Source organism: Pygocentrus nattereri, chromosome 4 (genome assembly GCF_015220715.1).
Source record: "Pygocentrus nattereri isolate fPygNat1 chromosome 4, fPygNat1.pri, whole genome shotgun sequence".
NCBI lineage: Eukaryota > Metazoa > Chordata > Actinopteri > Characiformes > Serrasalmidae > Pygocentrus > Pygocentrus nattereri.
Window position 1 is genome coordinate 11,708,395 of NC_051214.1, and position 20,259 is coordinate 11,728,653.

General features: G+C 39.8%; 1 protein-coding gene across 3 annotated transcripts in view; it reads right to left on the bottom strand.

Annotated features, from left to right (window-relative positions):
* LOC108427497 (capping protein, Arp2/3 and myosin-I linker protein 3-like) overlaps nucleotides 1–20,259 on the bottom strand; it is a 125,773-nt gene that overhangs the window by 14,609 nt on the left and 90,905 nt on the right. For all 3 annotated transcript variants that reach the window (XM_017697689.2, XM_037538226.1, XM_017697690.2), the window contains exons 29-35: nucleotides 20,189–20,259; nucleotides 18,291–18,357; nucleotides 17,344–17,531; nucleotides 13,855–13,934; nucleotides 9,558–9,731; nucleotides 6,888–7,092; nucleotides 2,796–3,825 (exon numbers count right to left, since the gene is read on the bottom strand). The exon at nucleotides 20,189–20,259 is cut by the window's right edge and continues 49 nt beyond it. In XM_017697689.2, the coding sequence (XP_017553178.2) occupies nucleotides 2,796–3,825; nucleotides 6,888–7,092; nucleotides 9,558–9,731; nucleotides 13,855–13,934; nucleotides 17,344–17,531; nucleotides 18,291–18,357; nucleotides 20,189–20,259 (1,815 nt within the window). The remainder of the gene's footprint in view (nucleotides 1–2,795; nucleotides 3,826–6,887; nucleotides 7,093–9,557; nucleotides 9,732–13,854; nucleotides 13,935–17,343; nucleotides 17,532–18,290; nucleotides 18,358–20,188) is intronic.

The following is a 20,259-nucleotide window of genomic DNA, read 5'->3' on the forward strand; positions in this document are numbered from 1 at the left end:
TTGGTGGTGTGTTTGGGGTCGTTATCAAGTTGGAAAGCTGCCATGCAGCTCAGTTACCAAAGGCATCATGCTTCATAATGTCACAGTACATGTTGGAATTCATATTTCCCTCAATGAACCGCAGCTACCCAGTGCTGGCAACACTGATGCAGCTCCAGACCATGATGCTACCACCACCATGCTTGACTGTAGGCAAGAGACAGATGTCTTTGTATTCCTCACCAGGGTGCCGCCACACATGCTGGACACCATCTGAACCAAACAAGTTTATCTTGGTCTCGTCAGACCAAATGACATGGTTCCAGTAATCAATGTTCTTGACTGCTTGTCTTCAGCAAATTGTTTGCGGGCCTTCTTGTGTGTCAGCTTCAGAAGAGGCTTCCTTTTGGGACAACAGCCATGCAGACCAAGTTAATTCATTGTGTAGCGTATGTTCTGAGCACTGACAGGCTGACCTCCTACTTTTTCAACCTTTGCAGCAATGCTGGCAGTACTCATGCATCTCTTTTTTGAAGCCATCCTCTGGCCATGACACTGAACACAAGGACTCAACTTGGAAAACCGCTGTATGACCTTGGCCACCATGCTATAACTCAGTTTCAGGGTGTTAGCAATCTTCTTATAGCATAGGCCATCTTTGTGGAGAGCAACAATTCTATTTCTCACATGCTCTGAGAGTTCTTTGCCATGAGGTGCCATGTTGAATATCCAGTGGCCAGTATGAGCAAATTGTACCCAAAAAAACTAATTTAACAGCCCTGCTCCCCTTTCACACCTGGAACCTTGTAACTCTAACGAGTCACATGACACCAGGGAGGGACAACAACACAAGTGGACACAATTTGGACATGTTCACTGTGAGGCGTACTCACTTGTGTTGCAATAATTAGACATTAATGGCTGTGTGTTGAGTTCTTTTCCAAGGACAGTAAATCTATACTGCTATACAAGCTGTGACTACTTTAAGTTATATCCAAGTTTCATTTCATTTCATAGTGTTGTCCCATGAAAAGATATAATACAATATTTGCAGAAGTGTGAGGGGTGTTCCCACTTTTGTGAGATACTGTATATTATGTTCTTGTACCTTTTTTGATTGAATACATCAAACAGAATCTACCAATCACTATTTTCTGTTTTTATTAGAATTCCCATACTGCTTCAACATCTTTGGAATTAGGTTTGTAAAGAAAGTCCTGTTGAGTGCTTTTGATGTGAAATGTGCCATTCTAGAAAAATTCATTCACAGTGGTGATGATGGGTATCAGTCATCTGGGGCATTTAATGCCTCCAAAATCTCCCTTATAGGAAACTATTCCATGAAATTGATGTGAATAAGCTGCCTGAGGCCTTAGACATTGTTTTACAAAAGTCTGATAAGAAGCTTACCCTGAAACATATTCTTCAAAATCCATTCATGGTGGAGGGGTGCATGCAAGGTGTTGTAAGGCAAACTAGTCCCAAAAAAGATATTTTTTCAGATTTACCACTATTTTCCCAATGTAAACATTACATATAAAACTCCAGAGAGATCTACTGGTTGTTGTGTATTGTAAATAGAATGCTTATATTTTTGTTGTAGGCATCATAATGCCTGCTTTTTTATCACCACCACTTTAAATTTGTATTTAATAATTTAGTTACACCGGCTATGGTTTGGTGTGGAAAACTCAAAATCAATGTCATTCTAGGTCACTGCACCGAGTCTCATTATGTGGTGTTGTGTGTGAAAGTGCGAAAGAGGTGGGCATTAGCATAGACGTGTCCAAAGTGCTGAAAGCCAGAGCAGCTGAGGCAGCACAAGAAGTATTTCATTACTCTCTTTGGAGCACTGTGGACTATAAATGGACAGAAGGGATATGTTACACTTTGTACAGTGCTGTGAAAAAGTCAGATACCTTTTATTAATTAAATTTACGCTCAAAAATTAAAACGCTAAATCAAAAAACTAAATATAATGTATTTATTTAATATTTAGTAATTTACCCTTTCCCTTTATTGCAGCTTCCATTCTTTTTAAGGAGACTTGATTTCAGTTTCAAAGAAATTTCCAGGGATATATGTTACATCTCCAAAGCTCAGTGTAAGAAGTTGGTTGCATTTTCTGCTTCTCGTCATCCACCTAATCCCAAACACATCCAATAATGTTGAGGTCTGAAGTCTGGGGTGGTCAGTTCATTATTCTGAGATCCCCAGCTGCTTCCTTGTTTGATTTGCAAATGTTCTTCTTTTCATTTCCTCATTATGGGCTTCTTGACAGCTGTACATCCTTTCAGACTCATATTACGGAGTTGTCAGAGTAGAAGGATGTACAGAAACACCTGTGGATGTTTTCAGATCTGAAGCAGCTTGAGTTTCTCCTCTCTCTCAAAGATGAGAGCTTTAATTACTATTTATCTGATTGTGGCATTTTTGGTGGTCTACCAGGTCTTGCATGACTGCTGGGAGTTCAATTTTCTTTATCTCCACTTTATCACTCCAATGAGAAATACACTAATTTATTTATACATTTATTTTCCTTTAATTTTCTCCTTTTTTAATGCAAGTGGATTATTTTATATTTAACCTCGTCAGAAAAATGTCCTGAAAAATAAAGGTCTGTAATCACATTTGTGTTTGAAAGTAGAAGGGATATATATATATATATAGGAAAAAGTCAGACGTACTGAATTGAACTGAATGCAAATATAATATAATTATGTAATTACATATAAACCATGAAGTAATGTAATAAGAATAAATAGCAAATAATACATTGATTTAAAGGTTAGGCTTTTAAGAAGAAGTTGCAGTACCAGAGCTCTCCTGCAGGGGTCTTTGTCTCAGTTTGGCCAGGCAGGGTTTACTGCTCTGCGGAGGGGGGTTTGGTTTAGATGGGCATGGTACAGGACGTCCAACCAGAACCCCTGTTCCCCTACACCTCTCTTCTGACTGCCAAGATGACTCAACCCGCTGCTGATGGTCATTGTGAGCGTCTGTGGATGGATGCCTCTCAGCTGGCTGATCTCTTTCGAAGTCTGTGATGACGTCACAGTGCAATCGTCTGTCTGCATCTGCACAGATCTGCCTCTCGGCCTGCGTGTTTGGGGATGGCGTCCTGTCCCCGGCTGGATAGGGCGGCAGCGGCCTGTCCGTGGGTGACCGCTGGCCTTGCGTCTGTCTGCCTGCCTGCTTCTCCGCCCACTGCCTCTCACACTGCCTGTCCACCTGCCGCAGATCCGTCCACTGCGTGTCTGACTGCTTGGGCTCTGCCCACTTCCTCTCCAGCCCCCTGTTGGTTTGCCTGTAGTCACCCCATTGGCTGTCTAGGTGTCGAGACTCTGACCACTGTTTGCTGGCCTGTCTCTGCTGAGCCTCGGCCTGTCTGTCAATCTGTCTCAGAGTGTGTCTGTCTAACTCCCGCTCTATGTGCCTGTCTGCCTTCCACAGTGTCTGTCTGTCCAGCTCTCTGTCTATCTGTCTCAAAGCGTGCCTGTCTAGCTCTCTCTCAGATGGCCGGGACATCTGCCTGTCCAGCTCTCTCTCTATCTTCCTCAGGGTCTGCCTCTCTGCTTCGCTTTCCGAGATTTTGTCCATCTGTCTTGACGACTGTCTGTTCAGTTCTCTGTCTATGTGTCTCAGCGTGTGTTTGTCCGCCTCATTCTCACACTGTCTGTCTGTCTGCCTGAAGGTCTGACGGTCCCCATCTCTATCTGGCTGCCTTTGCCTATCTGACTCCCTGCTCGTCTGCCTGTCCGCCGGCCGCACGGTCTGCCTGTCTGGCTCTCTCTCAGAGTGTCTGTCCGCTCCTGAGGGTGGGTCATGCTCAGGCTCCGCCTCTGATTTCTGTAAATACATAAACAGTAGATGGAAAGACCAATAAGAACACAATGCAAACTCTGAATTGCAGAAAGATGCAATTTGCCATATGAAACAAGTCATAATGTGCATTATAGGTCTGCTACCTGAACCAAAGCTGACAAGGTCCAATAAAATACGATGTTTGGTCCAGGATCAGGACGTTTTTTTTAGGCTTTTTAGGCTTTTGTTAGGCTCGGATCTGTTTTCTAATAAGTCATTACTTTATTTATGTAATAGATGTGTAGATCCCGCACACTTGCACGCCTTTTTTCTACGTTTGCATTTGTGCATTCAGAATAGCTCCAGAGTTTGAGAGAAACTAGGAATGAAGTTAAGCAGTAATCAGTCACAATCACACCATAAATGATGAGAGGGATGTGTTAGGTTGGTGGAAAGATCTATAGCTTTTTGGCTAAGCTCTCCCAAAATGTGTTAAGTAGCAGCAGTAAGGAGAAGAGCTTTTTAACAGTGTCATAAGAGGAGGTAATTAGAAATTCCATAAAACTGTTAGTGTATTACAGATGTGTAAAATAACAGTTTACCCCAGCAACCCAAGTGCTTATTATGAAAACAAAGCAATCTAAAACATGTGTCTGTGATAGTCCGTCTGTCAGTGCCTCGAAGCTGAAGTTAGCATCATTTTCAAACATTCCATTCCACCTTAAATGACACTGCTAGCATGTAACTCCTGCAGCATTTAAGACAGAACATAAAATTTCGATAACACGCTGGCGAATAGCAAACCAGTTTCAGCATCCAAACGGGTATGGCTCTCAAATTCGGCCAAGGTTGTGGGAATGGGTTCATGTCCATGCAGATCTCAACAGTAGCAGTCAAAAGATTGGGTACATCTACTCAGCAACTTTTTTTTTCTCTACCCAAATACTAGGTTGGGCCTACTGGGTAATTTTGTTGAAATAAATTTGTTCCACAGTGCTGGGATCTTCGGTGTAGCCCAGCCTGGTTTAGTGGTTTGGTCAGTCATAGTGATGGTGGAGATTAAGGCTGGGTGATAAATCACATTTTTACTGTTATCGCAAAATTACTTATCATGATAAACACATTGCTAAGAGCTGCGATCAGAACAGATCAAATTACCTCATAGAAAGACATCATATCATTACTGAAACAAACCACTAGAAGACTAATGATTGCTCTGTGCCGCTCCATTGTGAACTATAAGCCTATAAAAACGCATCAAACACTAGTATTATGTACGCAAGGCAGTATTCATTACTGATACTGATTATCACAAAAAACATTTCCTAAAAAAAAACGTTTCCTAAAAAAAGTCATAAAAATACTTACTTGTTCTTGTGTGCCTATATAAAAAAGTAATATAAATGTATGTTTATTTGTTTTTGTAGCCTTTATAGAAAAAGCTGTTGAGGTAATGCTGACTGTTTCTCAGCCTGTCAGCCTTTTGTTTCTTTTTATTTTGCACAAAAGTGAATGGTGTTTTTAATTTTGTATTTTGATATTTGCTTAAAAGACAATTCAATTTCTGTTTATATATACAAAGAAACTTTGCTTACATCATATCAAATCAGAGGGACGCTATTTTAAAAAATAAATTATTGCTTCTCATATCGTCTTTATCGGTTTTATTGAGCATCACATTTTACGTCTATATTGTGCAGCCCTAATGAGGAAAATGCAGATAAACCCCTAAAACCACCCCTGCCCACTTCCACAAGTGCCAGTTGTAGCTGCCCAGCCACTGTGTCTTTTAAACCCAGTTGGGAATTTAACTGTGAGAGATAAAAGATTTGTTTTTCTTTTACACGCCGGCTTTGTTCTGCTCCTCTCCCATTCCGCCACAAAAAATTGACTTCTGCATGCAGCAGCAAAAAGGGCCTGATATGAAAGGTCTGCTTCTGTATCCATCTAATAAACAAATATCAACCATTTATGTATTAGATCAACATGTCTTTAAGTTTATGAAAAATGCACATTTAATAAGGTTATTAATAGATTAATAAGATAATTAATAGATTTCCAAACCTTCGACTGGTACTGCACACACTGCAATAATTATATGGGCCCATACATTGCATTCTTTTTCTATTTTATTTTTTCCCCATGAGGTCCACTTATAATGTTTGTTTGTTTTTATGTACAGTCATAATTAAAGAATTAAACTGTTTTTGTTACTGTACTCTCACTATATATTAATATATATATATATATATATATATATATATATATATATATATATATATATATATATATATATAAACAGTCCAAAACACTCTTTATGACTTCAGTGTGAAGCCAGATGGATGTACAGGCTGTTATAGTAGCTTAGTTTCCATATATGGATCAGAAATTAAGAAAAATTGTTTAAAATTGTTGGAATTGCACTCTTTTATACTAGCTACACTAATAAAATGGATGGATTGCAGAGAAACTAATTAACAAATTTCTTTACAATGACAGTGATAGGAACCAGGCATCACAATGCCTTTTTACAATTCAAGTTCAAAATTTCAATTCAAGTTCAAAATTTTATTTGCTATTCGGAATGACAACAGAACTTACAGGTGGAGAATTTATATGCAATGCTGAAAATAGTAAAGTTTCCAACAAAATGAGTTCTTTGGGGACTATTTTGTCTTATAACACCCTGCATGTACTGTAAAGTGATTTTAAAAATGTGTTTTAGGCCAAAACTTCCTCAAAACTATTATAAAAAAAATACATCAGGCAGTGTATTCTATTACGTGTAGCAACTTTGCGTGATGCAACTTTTAGAGGCATTAAACGCTTCAGACATTTATATCACCACGACTGTACACAATTCTGCCTCATTAAGCTTCTTTAGAAAAGAGCATTTCATATCAAACCACTTTGAATGACTTTGTTTACTTCTTAGCCGCTAAATAATGCAGCAATTTTGAAAAATTTCCCTTTGAAGAGGAAAAATATGAATATTCCGAACATGCCCCATGCCTTCCACTTTGTCCCGACCTTGACATCAAAAACAAGTCAGTTTGAATCAGCGCTGCCACAGAGATCCCTGGGCAAGCTGCGGACTCGGACTGTACCGTTCTGCCGGTGTAGAAGGGGTGCTTGTTCCCCCTGAAGGTGGTGAGTGGCATGCCCTGAACGGAGCGAATCTCCATCACCCCTGCTCTGGGCTCCTCAATTCTCTTCTCCTCCACCGTCCCATCGGCCACCTCAGCCGGGCAGCTGCTGCTGCAAGGCAGCCTGGGGGGCTGAAGAAGAGTGTAAACATTCTCAAGGGCATTCCTGGACAAGGTCAGAGCAAGAGGGAGAAAAAGGAGAGGTAGAGACAGAAATAGAGTGAAAATTAAAAAAAAAAAAGATGAGAAAGAAATGTCTATGTTTAGAAGAAATGTAAATTAGCTAGACAATTTGACAACTAATAAACAATCTTGGATTATCTTGTCTACATGGGTTGCGCTCTGAAAAGGGACGTTTTTGCATATGCCCTGCAGCTGGACAAAATGCTTAGCTAATGTTGACTGATTAAGAGCCAGCCCTCAAGGCATGCATTAGTCATGAATTAATGCAATACACAAAGCCAACTAATCAAGCCCTCCAGGATTCATTAAAGCCTAAAGTTATCTTGCTTGTCTCCTTCTATGTGTGGGATGAGCGTGTCCTTCAATTCACTTTCACTCAACTTATTGCTGATTGTGTTTCTGATCATTGTGTGCTCTGATGTGGAAATTCCTCACTGTTTCGCAAGTACATGTGAATGCGCAGTTACATGGCTCTCTGTTCCTGACATTACGTAACAACAGCTCTACACCTGCAAGGCCTCGAGCCAATGACTCTACTCTTGTCAACCCAGTGGCTTAACTGTCAAAACCACTGGAGCTTTTACCATGCTAATATCCATGCACTGCTCGCTTTATCACTTTATTAAAGCAATGCGCAACACTACAGTGATTGTACCATGGTTAAGAGGTATTGTTAGGCATAAGTTAATCATTCTTATGAAACCACCTTAAAGAAACAAATTGGAATACACAAAATCAAATTTACATAATTTTCCACTCGGCCAAGGCAGCTAAGCCAAGTCTGGTGTCCAAATTTTTCTACTTTAAACCTATAAGGCTAATGTTAATGTTATACAATGAGTCACTAGTCACCCAAAGCATTTAATGAAATACATCAGTATTTACATTAGGACAGTATGGCTTTTTGTGAACTACAGAAATGAACAATGATGCAGGCAAATGAACTCCAGCTTCTTTCTGTGATTACTGCTCTTTGTATTCATAAACATAGCTTGAAATTTCAAACATAAGTTATTTATAAATGGAAACAACAGATGTAATCTGTATCGTCCCTATTTTGGCATGAAATGCACATAGAAGGGGAGTCAAAATTCATCCAGTAAGCGGAAGTATCAGTGTTTAGCTTATTTGTATTTAATTTGATGCATCATATTGCCACTTTAACTCTTCCATCCTTTCAAATCTAAAATAAGTTACAGCTGTGTCCTCTTAACAAGAACTGTGCCTAAAGGTATCACTGATTAAATAAATGAAAGGATGGTCTGATGTTTGTACAGTACTGTATACAACCTAAATATTAGTTTCTGTTAGGGATCGGAATCTCTTGGCACCTCACGATTCAATTCAATTACGATTCAGAGGCTGTGATGCGATTATAAAATGATTATCGATCCATCTTGATGCATCTTTTTTTCCATACAGGATTTTTTTTTGATCTATAATGAATTTACTTCCAATATGTTTTATTAATAAAACAAATGGAAGTGATGTGGCAAGTGAACTGGAAGGCTCGCATTATTCACTGCTTTTGTTTGGAGCACATTAGACGCTGTTGCCACTCATCTGTGATAAAATGCACTGTTACGGTGAAATAAGATCCAGTGGCAGTGAAGCCAGTTTTCTTCAGTGATGTTAAATCTGCAAGGAGAGACTGCCAAACACTAAAGTTTTGAAGCAGAAGTTGCTTCTCTTTCGAATTTTCCTGTTACACCTTAAATGGTGCCGCATTTACATTCGGCGTCTCAGTCAGAATTTAAGGTGGAACGGAAAAATTCAAACAAGAAGCTGGAGAATAAGAAGCGACTTCAGTCTCGTAAAACAGCCGAACGATGAGAGACATTTTACAATAAGCTGCTCTACTTCTGAGGCAAAGCTTTCTGGCGGAGATGGGAGGAAAGCAGCTATAGCTGAGCTAAAGCTTAAAGCAGAGCAAAGTAAATCTGCACTTTCGTTCATATTTTTTAGCTTATACTAGGACATCAGCACACACTGAGACATACTGGACATTAAATGTTGTGGTTCCCAAGGTGGCCTGATTTTTGTTGAAAGAACAAAATGGCTCTTCTTAACATTTGGGTTGTGATTCCTGACCTAACCTGTCTTTTAATGCAGAGGGAGCTTGTCGGATTTCTCACTCATCCAGTTGTGTTTTTTGTTATGTACCGCCACAGACTGTCCAGGTGCTGCACTTACCCACTTCCAAGTTCTGCCCTTTGGGTTCCATCAACATTATATTATAAATGAAAATTTAGAAAATACATTTTTGACATTTGTGAATCAATTCAGAATCATTCATGTCTGCATCGCGATGCATCTAAGAATCTATCTTTTCCTGCACCACTAGTTTCTGTAATTACTTAACAATTCCTAGCAGTTACTTAATAATAAGTCCCAAGTTTATTTTCACTGCTGCAACACTTCCTTCTGCATGATATTTCTGTGACTGACCCTGTGGGAGCCGTGGCAACAGTCCGACAATCCTCACTACAGGTCACGCCCAGTGAATCTGACTCTTGATTGGACAGAGTGGAATTCCGGTTCCTTCGGAAACCAAAGATGGCCAGCATGTTGCGTCTCTTCTTTCGCCTGAGGGAGTGAGCCTTGTGAAGGGTGGATAACTGACTGAGATGGAGAGAAAAATAGACCACACTCAGTGATGACAGCACTCAGTGATTCTCCAGCATCCAAAAACTACACATAAAGCTGTCACATCTCTTCAAACTGCTGCTCTGAAAATGTTTTTCGGCAGCTAAACAAACTTGCAGGAGATCAGTGACTTTCCAGTTCTGTCTACATGAGCTGGCAAAAATCCCAGGATTAACCAGCACAGCTGTAGATGAACGGAAGAGAAAATAAGGCCAGAGTGCACAGACCCAGCAAACACCAACAAAAGTCATAATGTTGTCATAACCTGTTTTAGAGCATTTAGAAAAAGAACTGATACGTTAAACGAACAATTGGGAAGGGGGAGAACATTCTAGAACAGTGTGAAGGGAAGAGAACATTGCAAACAGGGGCAACAGTGGGGATTCCTAAAGCTTTCTAGGCATCCAGAGAATGAATGATTACTGTGAAATTAAAAAATAGTCTAATTCAATATGAAACACCATGTTTGCTGTATAAACTAATAATCAATTTAAAATAAAAAGGGTTTAATTCTTAAAACAATCAAAGCCAAATTATCCAATCAGGATTTTTCTCTGTGGTTACAAGGTAGATAGAGCCAAGCGAGCTCTCCCATTGCTTACGACTTGAGGAGCTGAACTGAAGGCCTAATGTGTCAAATTAATCACCAACATAATCAGCAACTGACAGTAAAATCAACCAATCACTTTTTGATTTCCAATGTGTGGAATTTTGTGAGACAAAACAACAATCTAGGCCTTAAAAACTTAATCCCTTTAGCCCTAGACTTAATATTCACTCATTACTATGAGTTATTATTCAGTAAGTGATATAACCTATTCTGTAACTAATAATTCTGAAACTAATATCTAAGTAGTGCAGTTATAAGAGTGGAAAACTCAAGTCTAGGGGCCACTTATAGGCCTTAGAGTTAAAAGGGACCATAAACAATCAATGCTTCTGAGAATTGCAGCCATCTAAAAGGGTTGCATCCTCTCGAGAGGACCCATCAAAGCGAGCCCAACTGACCCTACTGCCCTGTCGCTGCCCTTTTCAACTGACTGAAACACAGTGGTTAGACTACCATTTGTATTCACAGTCAATAATGTATAGATTAACACTTTTGCTACAGTTCTCACTTACATATATGACTGACCTTTATTTAGTAATCATTTGTACAGTAATGACTGGACCCCTACATTGCCACTACAACAGTGATCTCCAGTTATGAGTCTGTGAAAAATGCACTTCACTGCTAAGATTAGGCTCTTTGCTGCATGACCTTGGCTCTGTTTATGCTAAATCCATCTCGTGTGTTTGCTGCCAAAAAGCTCTATTTCTGTCTTGGTCTGATCACAGAATCTGACTCTGATTTAAGTCTCATTGATGTTTAGCAATACCTGGTTATATCTATGGTCTGAAGATTGCTAAGACTTTCTTTAGACAAGTCTTCCAAAGAGTTTGTTGGCCTGGAGGTGGTACCTAATTGCAGTTCTGGACACCTCAGGATGCAACCCACTGCTGAAACTCTGATCCTTTCAAACAATTTGCCTCTCAAACCATTCAGCTCACAGTGTAGGGGGCCAAACACTTCCAACATCTAGTTTTTTCACAGCTTCAGAAACGTCTTAATTATAATTCTCAGATGTGCAAGTGTAGAGCTATTTTGTAAACCCACTGCCCGATTTCTGAAGGTCATTAACGTTGACCTCATTTTATTTGGGCGTTCTCTGATCCTTCCCATGCTGATCCAAACACATATGCATGCAATTTTTTGGCCGCCCCTGATCAAACGATCAATTATCTGATTGAAAGTAAGTTAGCACATCCTTTACAGGGCACATTTTAATGCACATTTTGGAAAATTGTAGCCCAAGAAAATGTTATGGTATTTTATATTTTATGTTTCATTTTTTTCCAATTTGTTAAACTCAGCAAGCAAAAAAAATTGAGCACTAAAATACGCAGAAAATGCCGTACTGAAGGTTGTTCTCTGCAAAGTACACGTGTCAAGCTCCTGGTGGGCCAAAACACTGCAGACTTCAGCATGCTACCTCATTAAACACACCAGAATCAGCTCATTAGCTAATTAGCAAAGCCATCATGAACTGAATTCAGAACATTAGATGAGGGTAAACGTTAATCTCTGCAGCACTTTGGACTGGAAGATCCCCAGTTTGACACACCCACTTTAGAGGGTATGTCTTTTCAGTTAGAACAGTGGTTTTCAACCTGTGGGCCGCAGCTTCCCCAGTGGGCTGCAATGGTACTGCTAGCAGGCCGCAGTGGGACTGCTAGTGGGCCAAGGACTTTTTGACCACATTTTTCTTCACAATGAATTTTTTTCACAATCTGAAAACATTTAACTAAATGTTATTTTAAGTAGGACTAATTTTTGCATCATATTCAGGTCAAAATCATTTATGAGTCTTAGATGAGTTTACATTTTCAGTGGAAGACAAAGTAAAACATATCTCTTTTCGTTTGTTTTACATCCATCCATCATGGATAAATGGTGATAAACAGGGTCTGAGGCTAGACCACCTACCAGTGAAACAGCCACTGTATATGAGAAAACCAACAAAACCAAGAATAAATGGATCCACAGCCTTATCACACGGCAACAAAAACAGACCGAGAGAATGCCATCAGACAAAGATCTTGATCGCTCCTCACAAAACGGGCAAACTGAGACTGATTGGGCTGGTAAAATGGGCAGAACCTTATTCGGGAACTGGAACTTTTGGGTGTTTGTAACTCAGTTTGAGCTGTTTTTGGAGATGCTAACATCATTCATTATGAAGCAGAGAACAAACAAATGTACAATAATACATGTGAATAGATTCATTTACTGTAGTCTAAAAATACTGAAAGGCCTTCATGTCTGAGAACAGAAAACGAGTACCTGCCGCTCTTTGGAGAACAAACAGACTTTTTTTTAAATAAAGCTTTAAGGTCAAACAAATTAAACAGTCAGTTGGAGGCCAAACAAACATGCATCTAAACCTACTGAACTGAGCCAAACCTCCTTTATCAATTTTCATTTCTCCAGCATATCCTCCAGCACTACATCAGCTAAATCATCATGTGAGTTTAAAAAATGTTTGGCTCTTTTTTTAGTGTTCACTATTTTGTGTCATATTGTAAACTCAAGCAAACTTGACAGGCTACATTGATTTGCACTTCATATGAACTGGCTGTTAAATCTTGTGGGCCGCGGAAGCTTTTGTGGTCAGTTCTGTGGGCTGCGAGTTGGAAAATGTTAGAAAATCAAGCAAACGTGTCATTTGGTCAGGCTGTTCAAACAACTGTATTTAAGGAGACTAAGCATGCCTGCATTTCAAATTTCTACCACAGTGAAACAGGAATGACCATTTAAGGGTTGCTAAATACTTGTTCTTGGAAAAGAGGTCATAGATAAAGAGGAATGTAATTAGATTTTGTTCACAAGAAATTCTAGGGGGGGTGAGGATAATCGTGACATGTTTTAGACAAAAAATGTTTATTCCTGCATGTTTGTTTTTTTACAGCAATATTACAGCTTATTATTCATTAACTGCAGGAACTTCAATGCAAATTGGCTGAGTTATTCTTAAATTGAAGAAGTGTGTAATGAAACATTGAGCCTACCACTGGGCCCTGTCCACTTAGGGGGTTAATAATTTTACCTCTCTAAAGGTCTGCGTTCTCTCATATACTCAGAGTAACGAGCGACAAAGACAATTTTTCGGTGACCAATAATTCTGGGGGGCACCGTATCCATTTCCCATTGTCCTACGATGTCTTTCATTTCATAAGCATCATCACGGTTTATGGCCCAAATATGTGATTTAGAGGCACTGCATTATTTATCTGGGACGATGGCCTTTCACTGGCCCACGGAACCCCCATGATTCCATGCAGCTGTTGCCTGGCAACAACATAATAACATCTCCGAGAGCCCCATGGGTTGCTAGGCAACGCCGTGTGCTGGCACAGGAGGGTGCATTTAGAGCAGATTCATTAGAAATGTGCTTAACGGGAAAAATGTAATTATGGTAAAAGCATCTACAGTATTCCTCCGGAGACTCGTCTGTCTGGCCCGAACAGCGTGTGTGTATGAGTATATGTGTGTGTGTACCTTTCAGGGAGAACTCTCTTGCTGTAAAAATCAGGCAGTCCATCGTCTAGTGGAGTGACAGCTCCATTTTCAGTACAGTGCTGAGAGAGAGAGGCAGAGAGAGAGGGCAGTGACAGAGAAGACATGAACAATTTATTGTAATATTTACAGTCTAGCTCAATTTTCCATGTTCAATATTATGCTAAATTTCCACCAACACTACTTTACTAATCATCATAACTTTGGAGCATTTCTACTGGCTCATTTGTGGATAATTGTCATACAAAGTAAAGGAAAGTTGATGTTTCCAAATTATGTATAAAAAAGAAAAGCAACACAAATTGAGATACACGGTTTTGTTTAGACAGCAACAAACTGAAAAGACATACTGAATGTGCTAAAACTCCACATTCCCACCCTAAATCTAAAAAACGCTCTCATATTGGGCCAGAAGGTCCATTAGTTTGTGCAGACAGGAGAGTGCAGCCATTCCTGGAATATCCCACCATGATGAAGATAAATGCAAGCTGAGCTCAGCTTCGCGTTGCCTTTACTCATCCTGTAAAGCTTATGCTGGAGCAGAGCCAGAGCACTCTGGAAAAAAGGGGGGCAGATACCAGCTGTAAGATTCCAGAGATGGAAATTATGCATCCTAAATTCAGTTAAGAGCTTTTATTATTATGCTTTTGTAGTTGTTATAAAATTCCATGAGGAGCATGGAAGGTGATGTCATCGGGGAAACACAGACAGGTCGCTTTCACATACACACACACACACACACACACACACACACAGGCTTAATTTGTAAGTTATGAGGTCACCGAGTAGTGAAGGTTCTGGCAGGCTGATTTTGAGTAGGTGGTCATAAAAAAAGTCACATAAAAGTGTGCATGTCAAGTAGGCCTGAGAGATGTAATTGGATATCACTGATAATGGACAAATAACCAAGGGCCAGATTCACAAAAGTGTCTGAAGAAAGAAGAACTTGTTAAAATGTTTGTTCTTTCTTAGTTTCATTCTTAAGGAAAAAGCTAAGCGAAATGGTTATTCTTCAAATAACTTCTTAAGAATTCTTTTTTTTCCCTAAAGAATAATTATAAGAACATGCGCTATTCCTGACAAACATTATGTTTTTCCAATGTTTTCTTAACCTTACGATAGTCTACTACTCCTCTCCATCCTTGTCCGTCATCCCTCCAATTATCATATTTTTCAATTAAGATTTTTTTCCTGTTAGTGTTTTCATCCACCATCACATGTAGTTCTTATTTGCCATTTTTTTGAACGTTTGTTCATGTTTTTCCACCACTTTGCTGTCCTTTGAGTGGATTAACCTAAATATCAGAAATGACAGTCACTAAAAATTCAATATGTTCAAAATGTTTATGGTATGGGGTAAAATGCAATGTAACATACATAAAAAACACTTTTAAGAAAATAAACTTCTTAGTGTCAGTGATTTATTTCTGCTACGCTCTGTAATGCTAACTATACCACATGGATTCCCCTTAATTTTTGAGAATGGAATCCAAAATGAATGCTGATGAAGCTCATCTCAAAAGTTACTTTTCAGTTACTTTTTCTAGCTCAGTGTGTCCTGAATTTAGGTTTAGAGAAGTTGGTGAATTTACCATGTTTGGTCTCTCTCATTGATTTGGAGGTCCATCAATTGAATTATGCATTGTAACATTTATGGCATATTTTGATGGAAATGATTTGCAGAACAGGAAGTGGATTGGATTTTCATCCTCATAAATGAGGAACCAAGTCGACGTCTTTTTATAGTGTTTAAAGGCCACTGTATATAATAGTTTCTAAGAAGAGAGCTGCAGCTGTGGAGGGGATTCTCACCCTCATTGCTCACTAGCAGCTCAACGCAGAGTCATAAAATATTTTCCATTCTGCCAGCGGAGGTCCAATGGAGGGCCTGCAGAAAGAGGCTAATTCTTCTGTTCTCAGATACCTAAATCACCATTTTCCACTGATAGCAGATCAGATCATTTCCAACACTGACCTAGTATTAGCATATTGTATGCTGCATGCAAATATCCTAAAATATGTGCAAAAGATCTGGGCGCCTACACTTATAAACAAACTCTCTCTTACACAAATACACACTCGCCCACACAAGCAGTGGTAACGCCACTATCTCCTATTTTCTCTCAAACACTAATAACTGGAGGCTCTTTTAATATCGAATGTGTCTGGTATAATATCTCCCCTCATCTTCAAGAGCAAATGCTTTTTGTTATCAATAGACCCAAACCGATTTTATCAATAAAACATTCTGCTGAAGCATTACTGGTAGACTTATGAACATTTATTAGAATGCTCCTTGCTCTGGATGGTTACAGCGATAGCAGTTTCTGCTTCTTCATTATTCATCGGGTAATATATCCGTGTCTACACACCGATGCACTGGGGCCCTCGGAATGAATCAAATATTAAAAGAGGAATACTTAAGTTCACATGGTTATTAACATAAATATTCATTAGAGAACACAGCATGGATGGACAGAGGGCAATCCCCTCCAGCATTCCGAGGCACTTAAACAAGTTCTTGCATATTCAACCTTGACCTTTGTGCCTTCTCCATTTAGACTTGCCCCTTTGGTGACTATATAAACATGAATATATGAGACCTCTAAGGCTATATTCACATTACAGGGCTGAAGTGGCACAAATGTGCAATGTCGCAAATCTGACATTTTCACAGCTGGGTGAGCCTCTTCACGCGGTCTTACATGGCATACGTGTACAATATGTGGCCATGCGACCACGCTGAAGATGGTCAAATCAGAAATCTCACATTTGTTCAAATCATTTTAATTTTATTCTATTAAATTCAGTTCAACTGAATTCATTTCAGTTCAGTTAAATTCAGTTAGGATGACCAGAAATGAGTTTAATTCAGCCAGTGAGTGAATGAAGCAATGAATCAATCTACTCCGTTCGATTCAGTTGATTTGAGCAGAACTCTCGATTTAATTCAGTTTAGTTCCGCTTAGCTAAATTTATTTCAGTTTGGTCCAGTTGAGTTCAATTCAGCTACATTTAACTGAATTCAATTCATTTCAGTCAAGTTCATTACATTCTGCTACACTGTTCAATCCAATTTAATTCAGTTTATTCTGTTCAACTCATTCCAATTCAGTTCATTTCAGTTGGATTCAGTTCAGTTGAATTTGGTTCAGTTCAATTTGGTAAGATGAACTGAAATGAGTTGAATTCGTTCAGTCCTCTTCAATTCAATTTAAATAAATTAAACCCAACACACTCTGACAAAACCCAATTCAGTTCAACTCAACCCATTTCAGTTTAACTCAATCTCTGTGGTCTTTCTACACTTGAGAGATTTCAGACACAAACACAAACGGGAGCACCGACAGTGTTGTAATGTGAATGCAAGCACTGAGCTTGACTAAACGTAATACAGGGCATAAAATGATGGCATTTGAAGACGATGTACTGCAGTGTGCGTATAAGGGAATATTCAGGGCTCTCTCTCACCGAGTCCGATGACACGAGTGCTCCTCTGTGCCGTCGCGGCGGCCTTGGCCTGACCCGAGTCACATGATGTAGCGGTGCACCCTGGGTAGGCAAGGCCGACAAGCCTTCCCACGATGCCGAGCGGGAGAGGGGTGAAGAGAGCAGAGCGCTAGAGTTGGGGGGAGACGAACTGGAGTCATCACACAAACCTGAGAGACAAAAAGAGAGAGAGAGAATGCAATATTATACAATATTTATACATAGCAATACATATCCATATTATAGTCACTATTATATTAATATACTATACTTTGACAACCCATTTATTACAATTCATATTTATAAAGCCATCTGGATGTGATCCTGAACCAAGAAAGATAAAGACAGAGACACAACTGTGTGCAAAAAACACATTTTCCAGAAGCACACACCTTAATAGTGTGACTTAGCAAGAATTACGGCCATTTTCTTACTTATAAAGACAATGAATGAGCCCATTAGGCTGCAAGCTGCGAGAAAGATAGGCCGAACAGCAGACGCACAGACAACAGACATACAGACTGACATAAAAAGAGAGAGCTACAAAGACAGATGGATGATGGACGAATGGATGGATGCACAGAGATGGAGAGAAACTCATTTTCCCAAACAGCTTATCTTTGCATAATAGCACTTCAGACTTTAGTTTCATTGCTTTTGTAAAGTCAGGCAGGCACAAAGAGAGAGAGAGACGGAGAGAGACAGAGAGAGAGAGAAAGAGTGTAAGTGAGAGAGAGAGAGAGAGAGAGAGAGAGAGAGAGAGAGAGAGAGAGAGAGAGAGAGAGAGAGAGAATATGAAGGTCATAATCCAGCCCAGCAGGGCACTCTTACTAATGGAGCACCAGAGGGAACAACAAAGTGAGCGGTATTGATGGAGGAGTAGAGAAATGGTAAAAGAGAGAGAGCGGGAGCGAGGGAGAGACACTCACTCAGTCTAGTGGATACAGGTCGGATACGTCTAGTCCTGGAGCTGCGCTTCTTAATGGCAATAGTGTCCTGCAGACAATAACAAAGCAGCATTTATTACTCATTCACCCAACTTACAATAGTATACACAGCATCAGGACCATGGTTTTGGGTGGGCATGACAAAATCACAGGTAGCCTGAACCTTGAATTTCATTCCTGTGGATGGGGGGCACATAAGCTACAAAAATGAAGGACAACTATAACCATAACACTGTAGTAAGACACACAGGCTTGCCAGTTGAGTAGAATACACCAAAATCGGAGTTCATAGTTTCTTACTTTGCACTAAACATAATTTTAATATGTTGTTGATTTCTAGCATTTGTGGTTTTTGTGTTAATCAACTGGTTGATGACTGAACCATGTTCAGAGCTGGAGAACAGAGGGGGACCCTTCTAGGCTTTAACAAGAAAGTCTTACAATTTCTTTGAAATTAAAAATACATGTGGATAATTTTGAGCTCATTTCCATTTCATAGGAATCATCGTGCTTGTTGTATTTAAACTCTGCGAGTATAGTAGTAGCACTCCTGTTTCACTGTTCATTTTTGATTTTGACTACTCTTCTACTTGTCTGCTACCAAGCTATGAACATTGCGTGCACAGTTCAAACATGAACAGGTATTCAAAATAAGGTTAAAATGAGTTTTAATGAACATTAACACATGAAGGTAATAGATGGAATAGTGGAGAACACATCTGCGGTGTCCAAGATTACTGAACCACACAATTAGAAAAAGAAAAAAAAATCTCACAAGTGAAACCACTGGTTTACAATACAAATACATGTGACATAATTATGGTAGTGAACCTGTTATGCTGCAGGACTGCAGGAGTTGTCCTAACTTTAGAACAGTACTTAGGATATTTTGTCTAGTTAGGATGTTTCTTTAATACTGCTTTCTCATCTGGAGTTAGTATAACATTATGAACTTAGGATCTGTTGTTCTGTAATAGCTAATGTCCTACACTCAGTCTTAACTTGTCATGGTGACTAAACAGATAGTATTTCAAAGTTATGAGATTTCTGTAATACCGCCCCAGGAGCTTACCTGAAGGCGTAATGTGAGAGGTTAACCTCTAATATTATTAGCAACTGACAATGAAATCAACCAATCATGTCTGGGGCCAGTGAGTGCTGAAGCACACAGTGACTATCTGTTAAATTACTCACTGAAGAGTTCCAAAAAGCCTCTGGAAGCTACATCAGCAAAAGAACTACTCCAGGAGCTTCTCGAAATGGGTTTCCATGGCTGAGCAATGCCAAACAGGGGTGGGGTGTAAACTCTAGAGCAGTGGAAATGCATTCTGTGGAGTGATGAATCACTCTGATGGACAACGCTAGGAGTACGTTACCTGTCTTGTGGAGGAGGGATAATGCTATGTTGTTGTTTTTCAGGGGCTGGTATAGGCCCTTTAGTTCCGGTGAAGGGAAATCTTCATGCTTCAGCGGGCCAAGACATTTTGGACAACTGTATGATTTCATCTTTGTGGGAACAGTGTTGGGGAAGGGGTTGTGCCCATTGCACAAAGCAAGCTCCTTAAATGCACAGCTAGGTGAGTCTGGTGTGAAGGAACTTGACACACAGCCTGCACAGAGGCCTGACCTCAACCCCATCAAACACCTTTGGGATTAACTAGAGCAGAGATTGTGAGCCAGACCCTCCCGTCCAACATCAGTGTCTGACCTCACAAATGCTCTTCTCGATGAATGGGCAAAAATTCCCACAGACACTCTCCAAAATCTTGTAGAAAGCTAAAAAGTCACAGTTTGCCACTTAAAACTACATTTCAGCAGTCATATTAAATGACTAAATCGCTGAACCAAGTCATCCCACCACCGCTGACACATGTACTCACAATGCTGGTGCCTAGTTCCTCGTCAGTGATCTCGAGTGAGTCTCTGTGCCTGTGCAGCCTTCGGCCTGTCC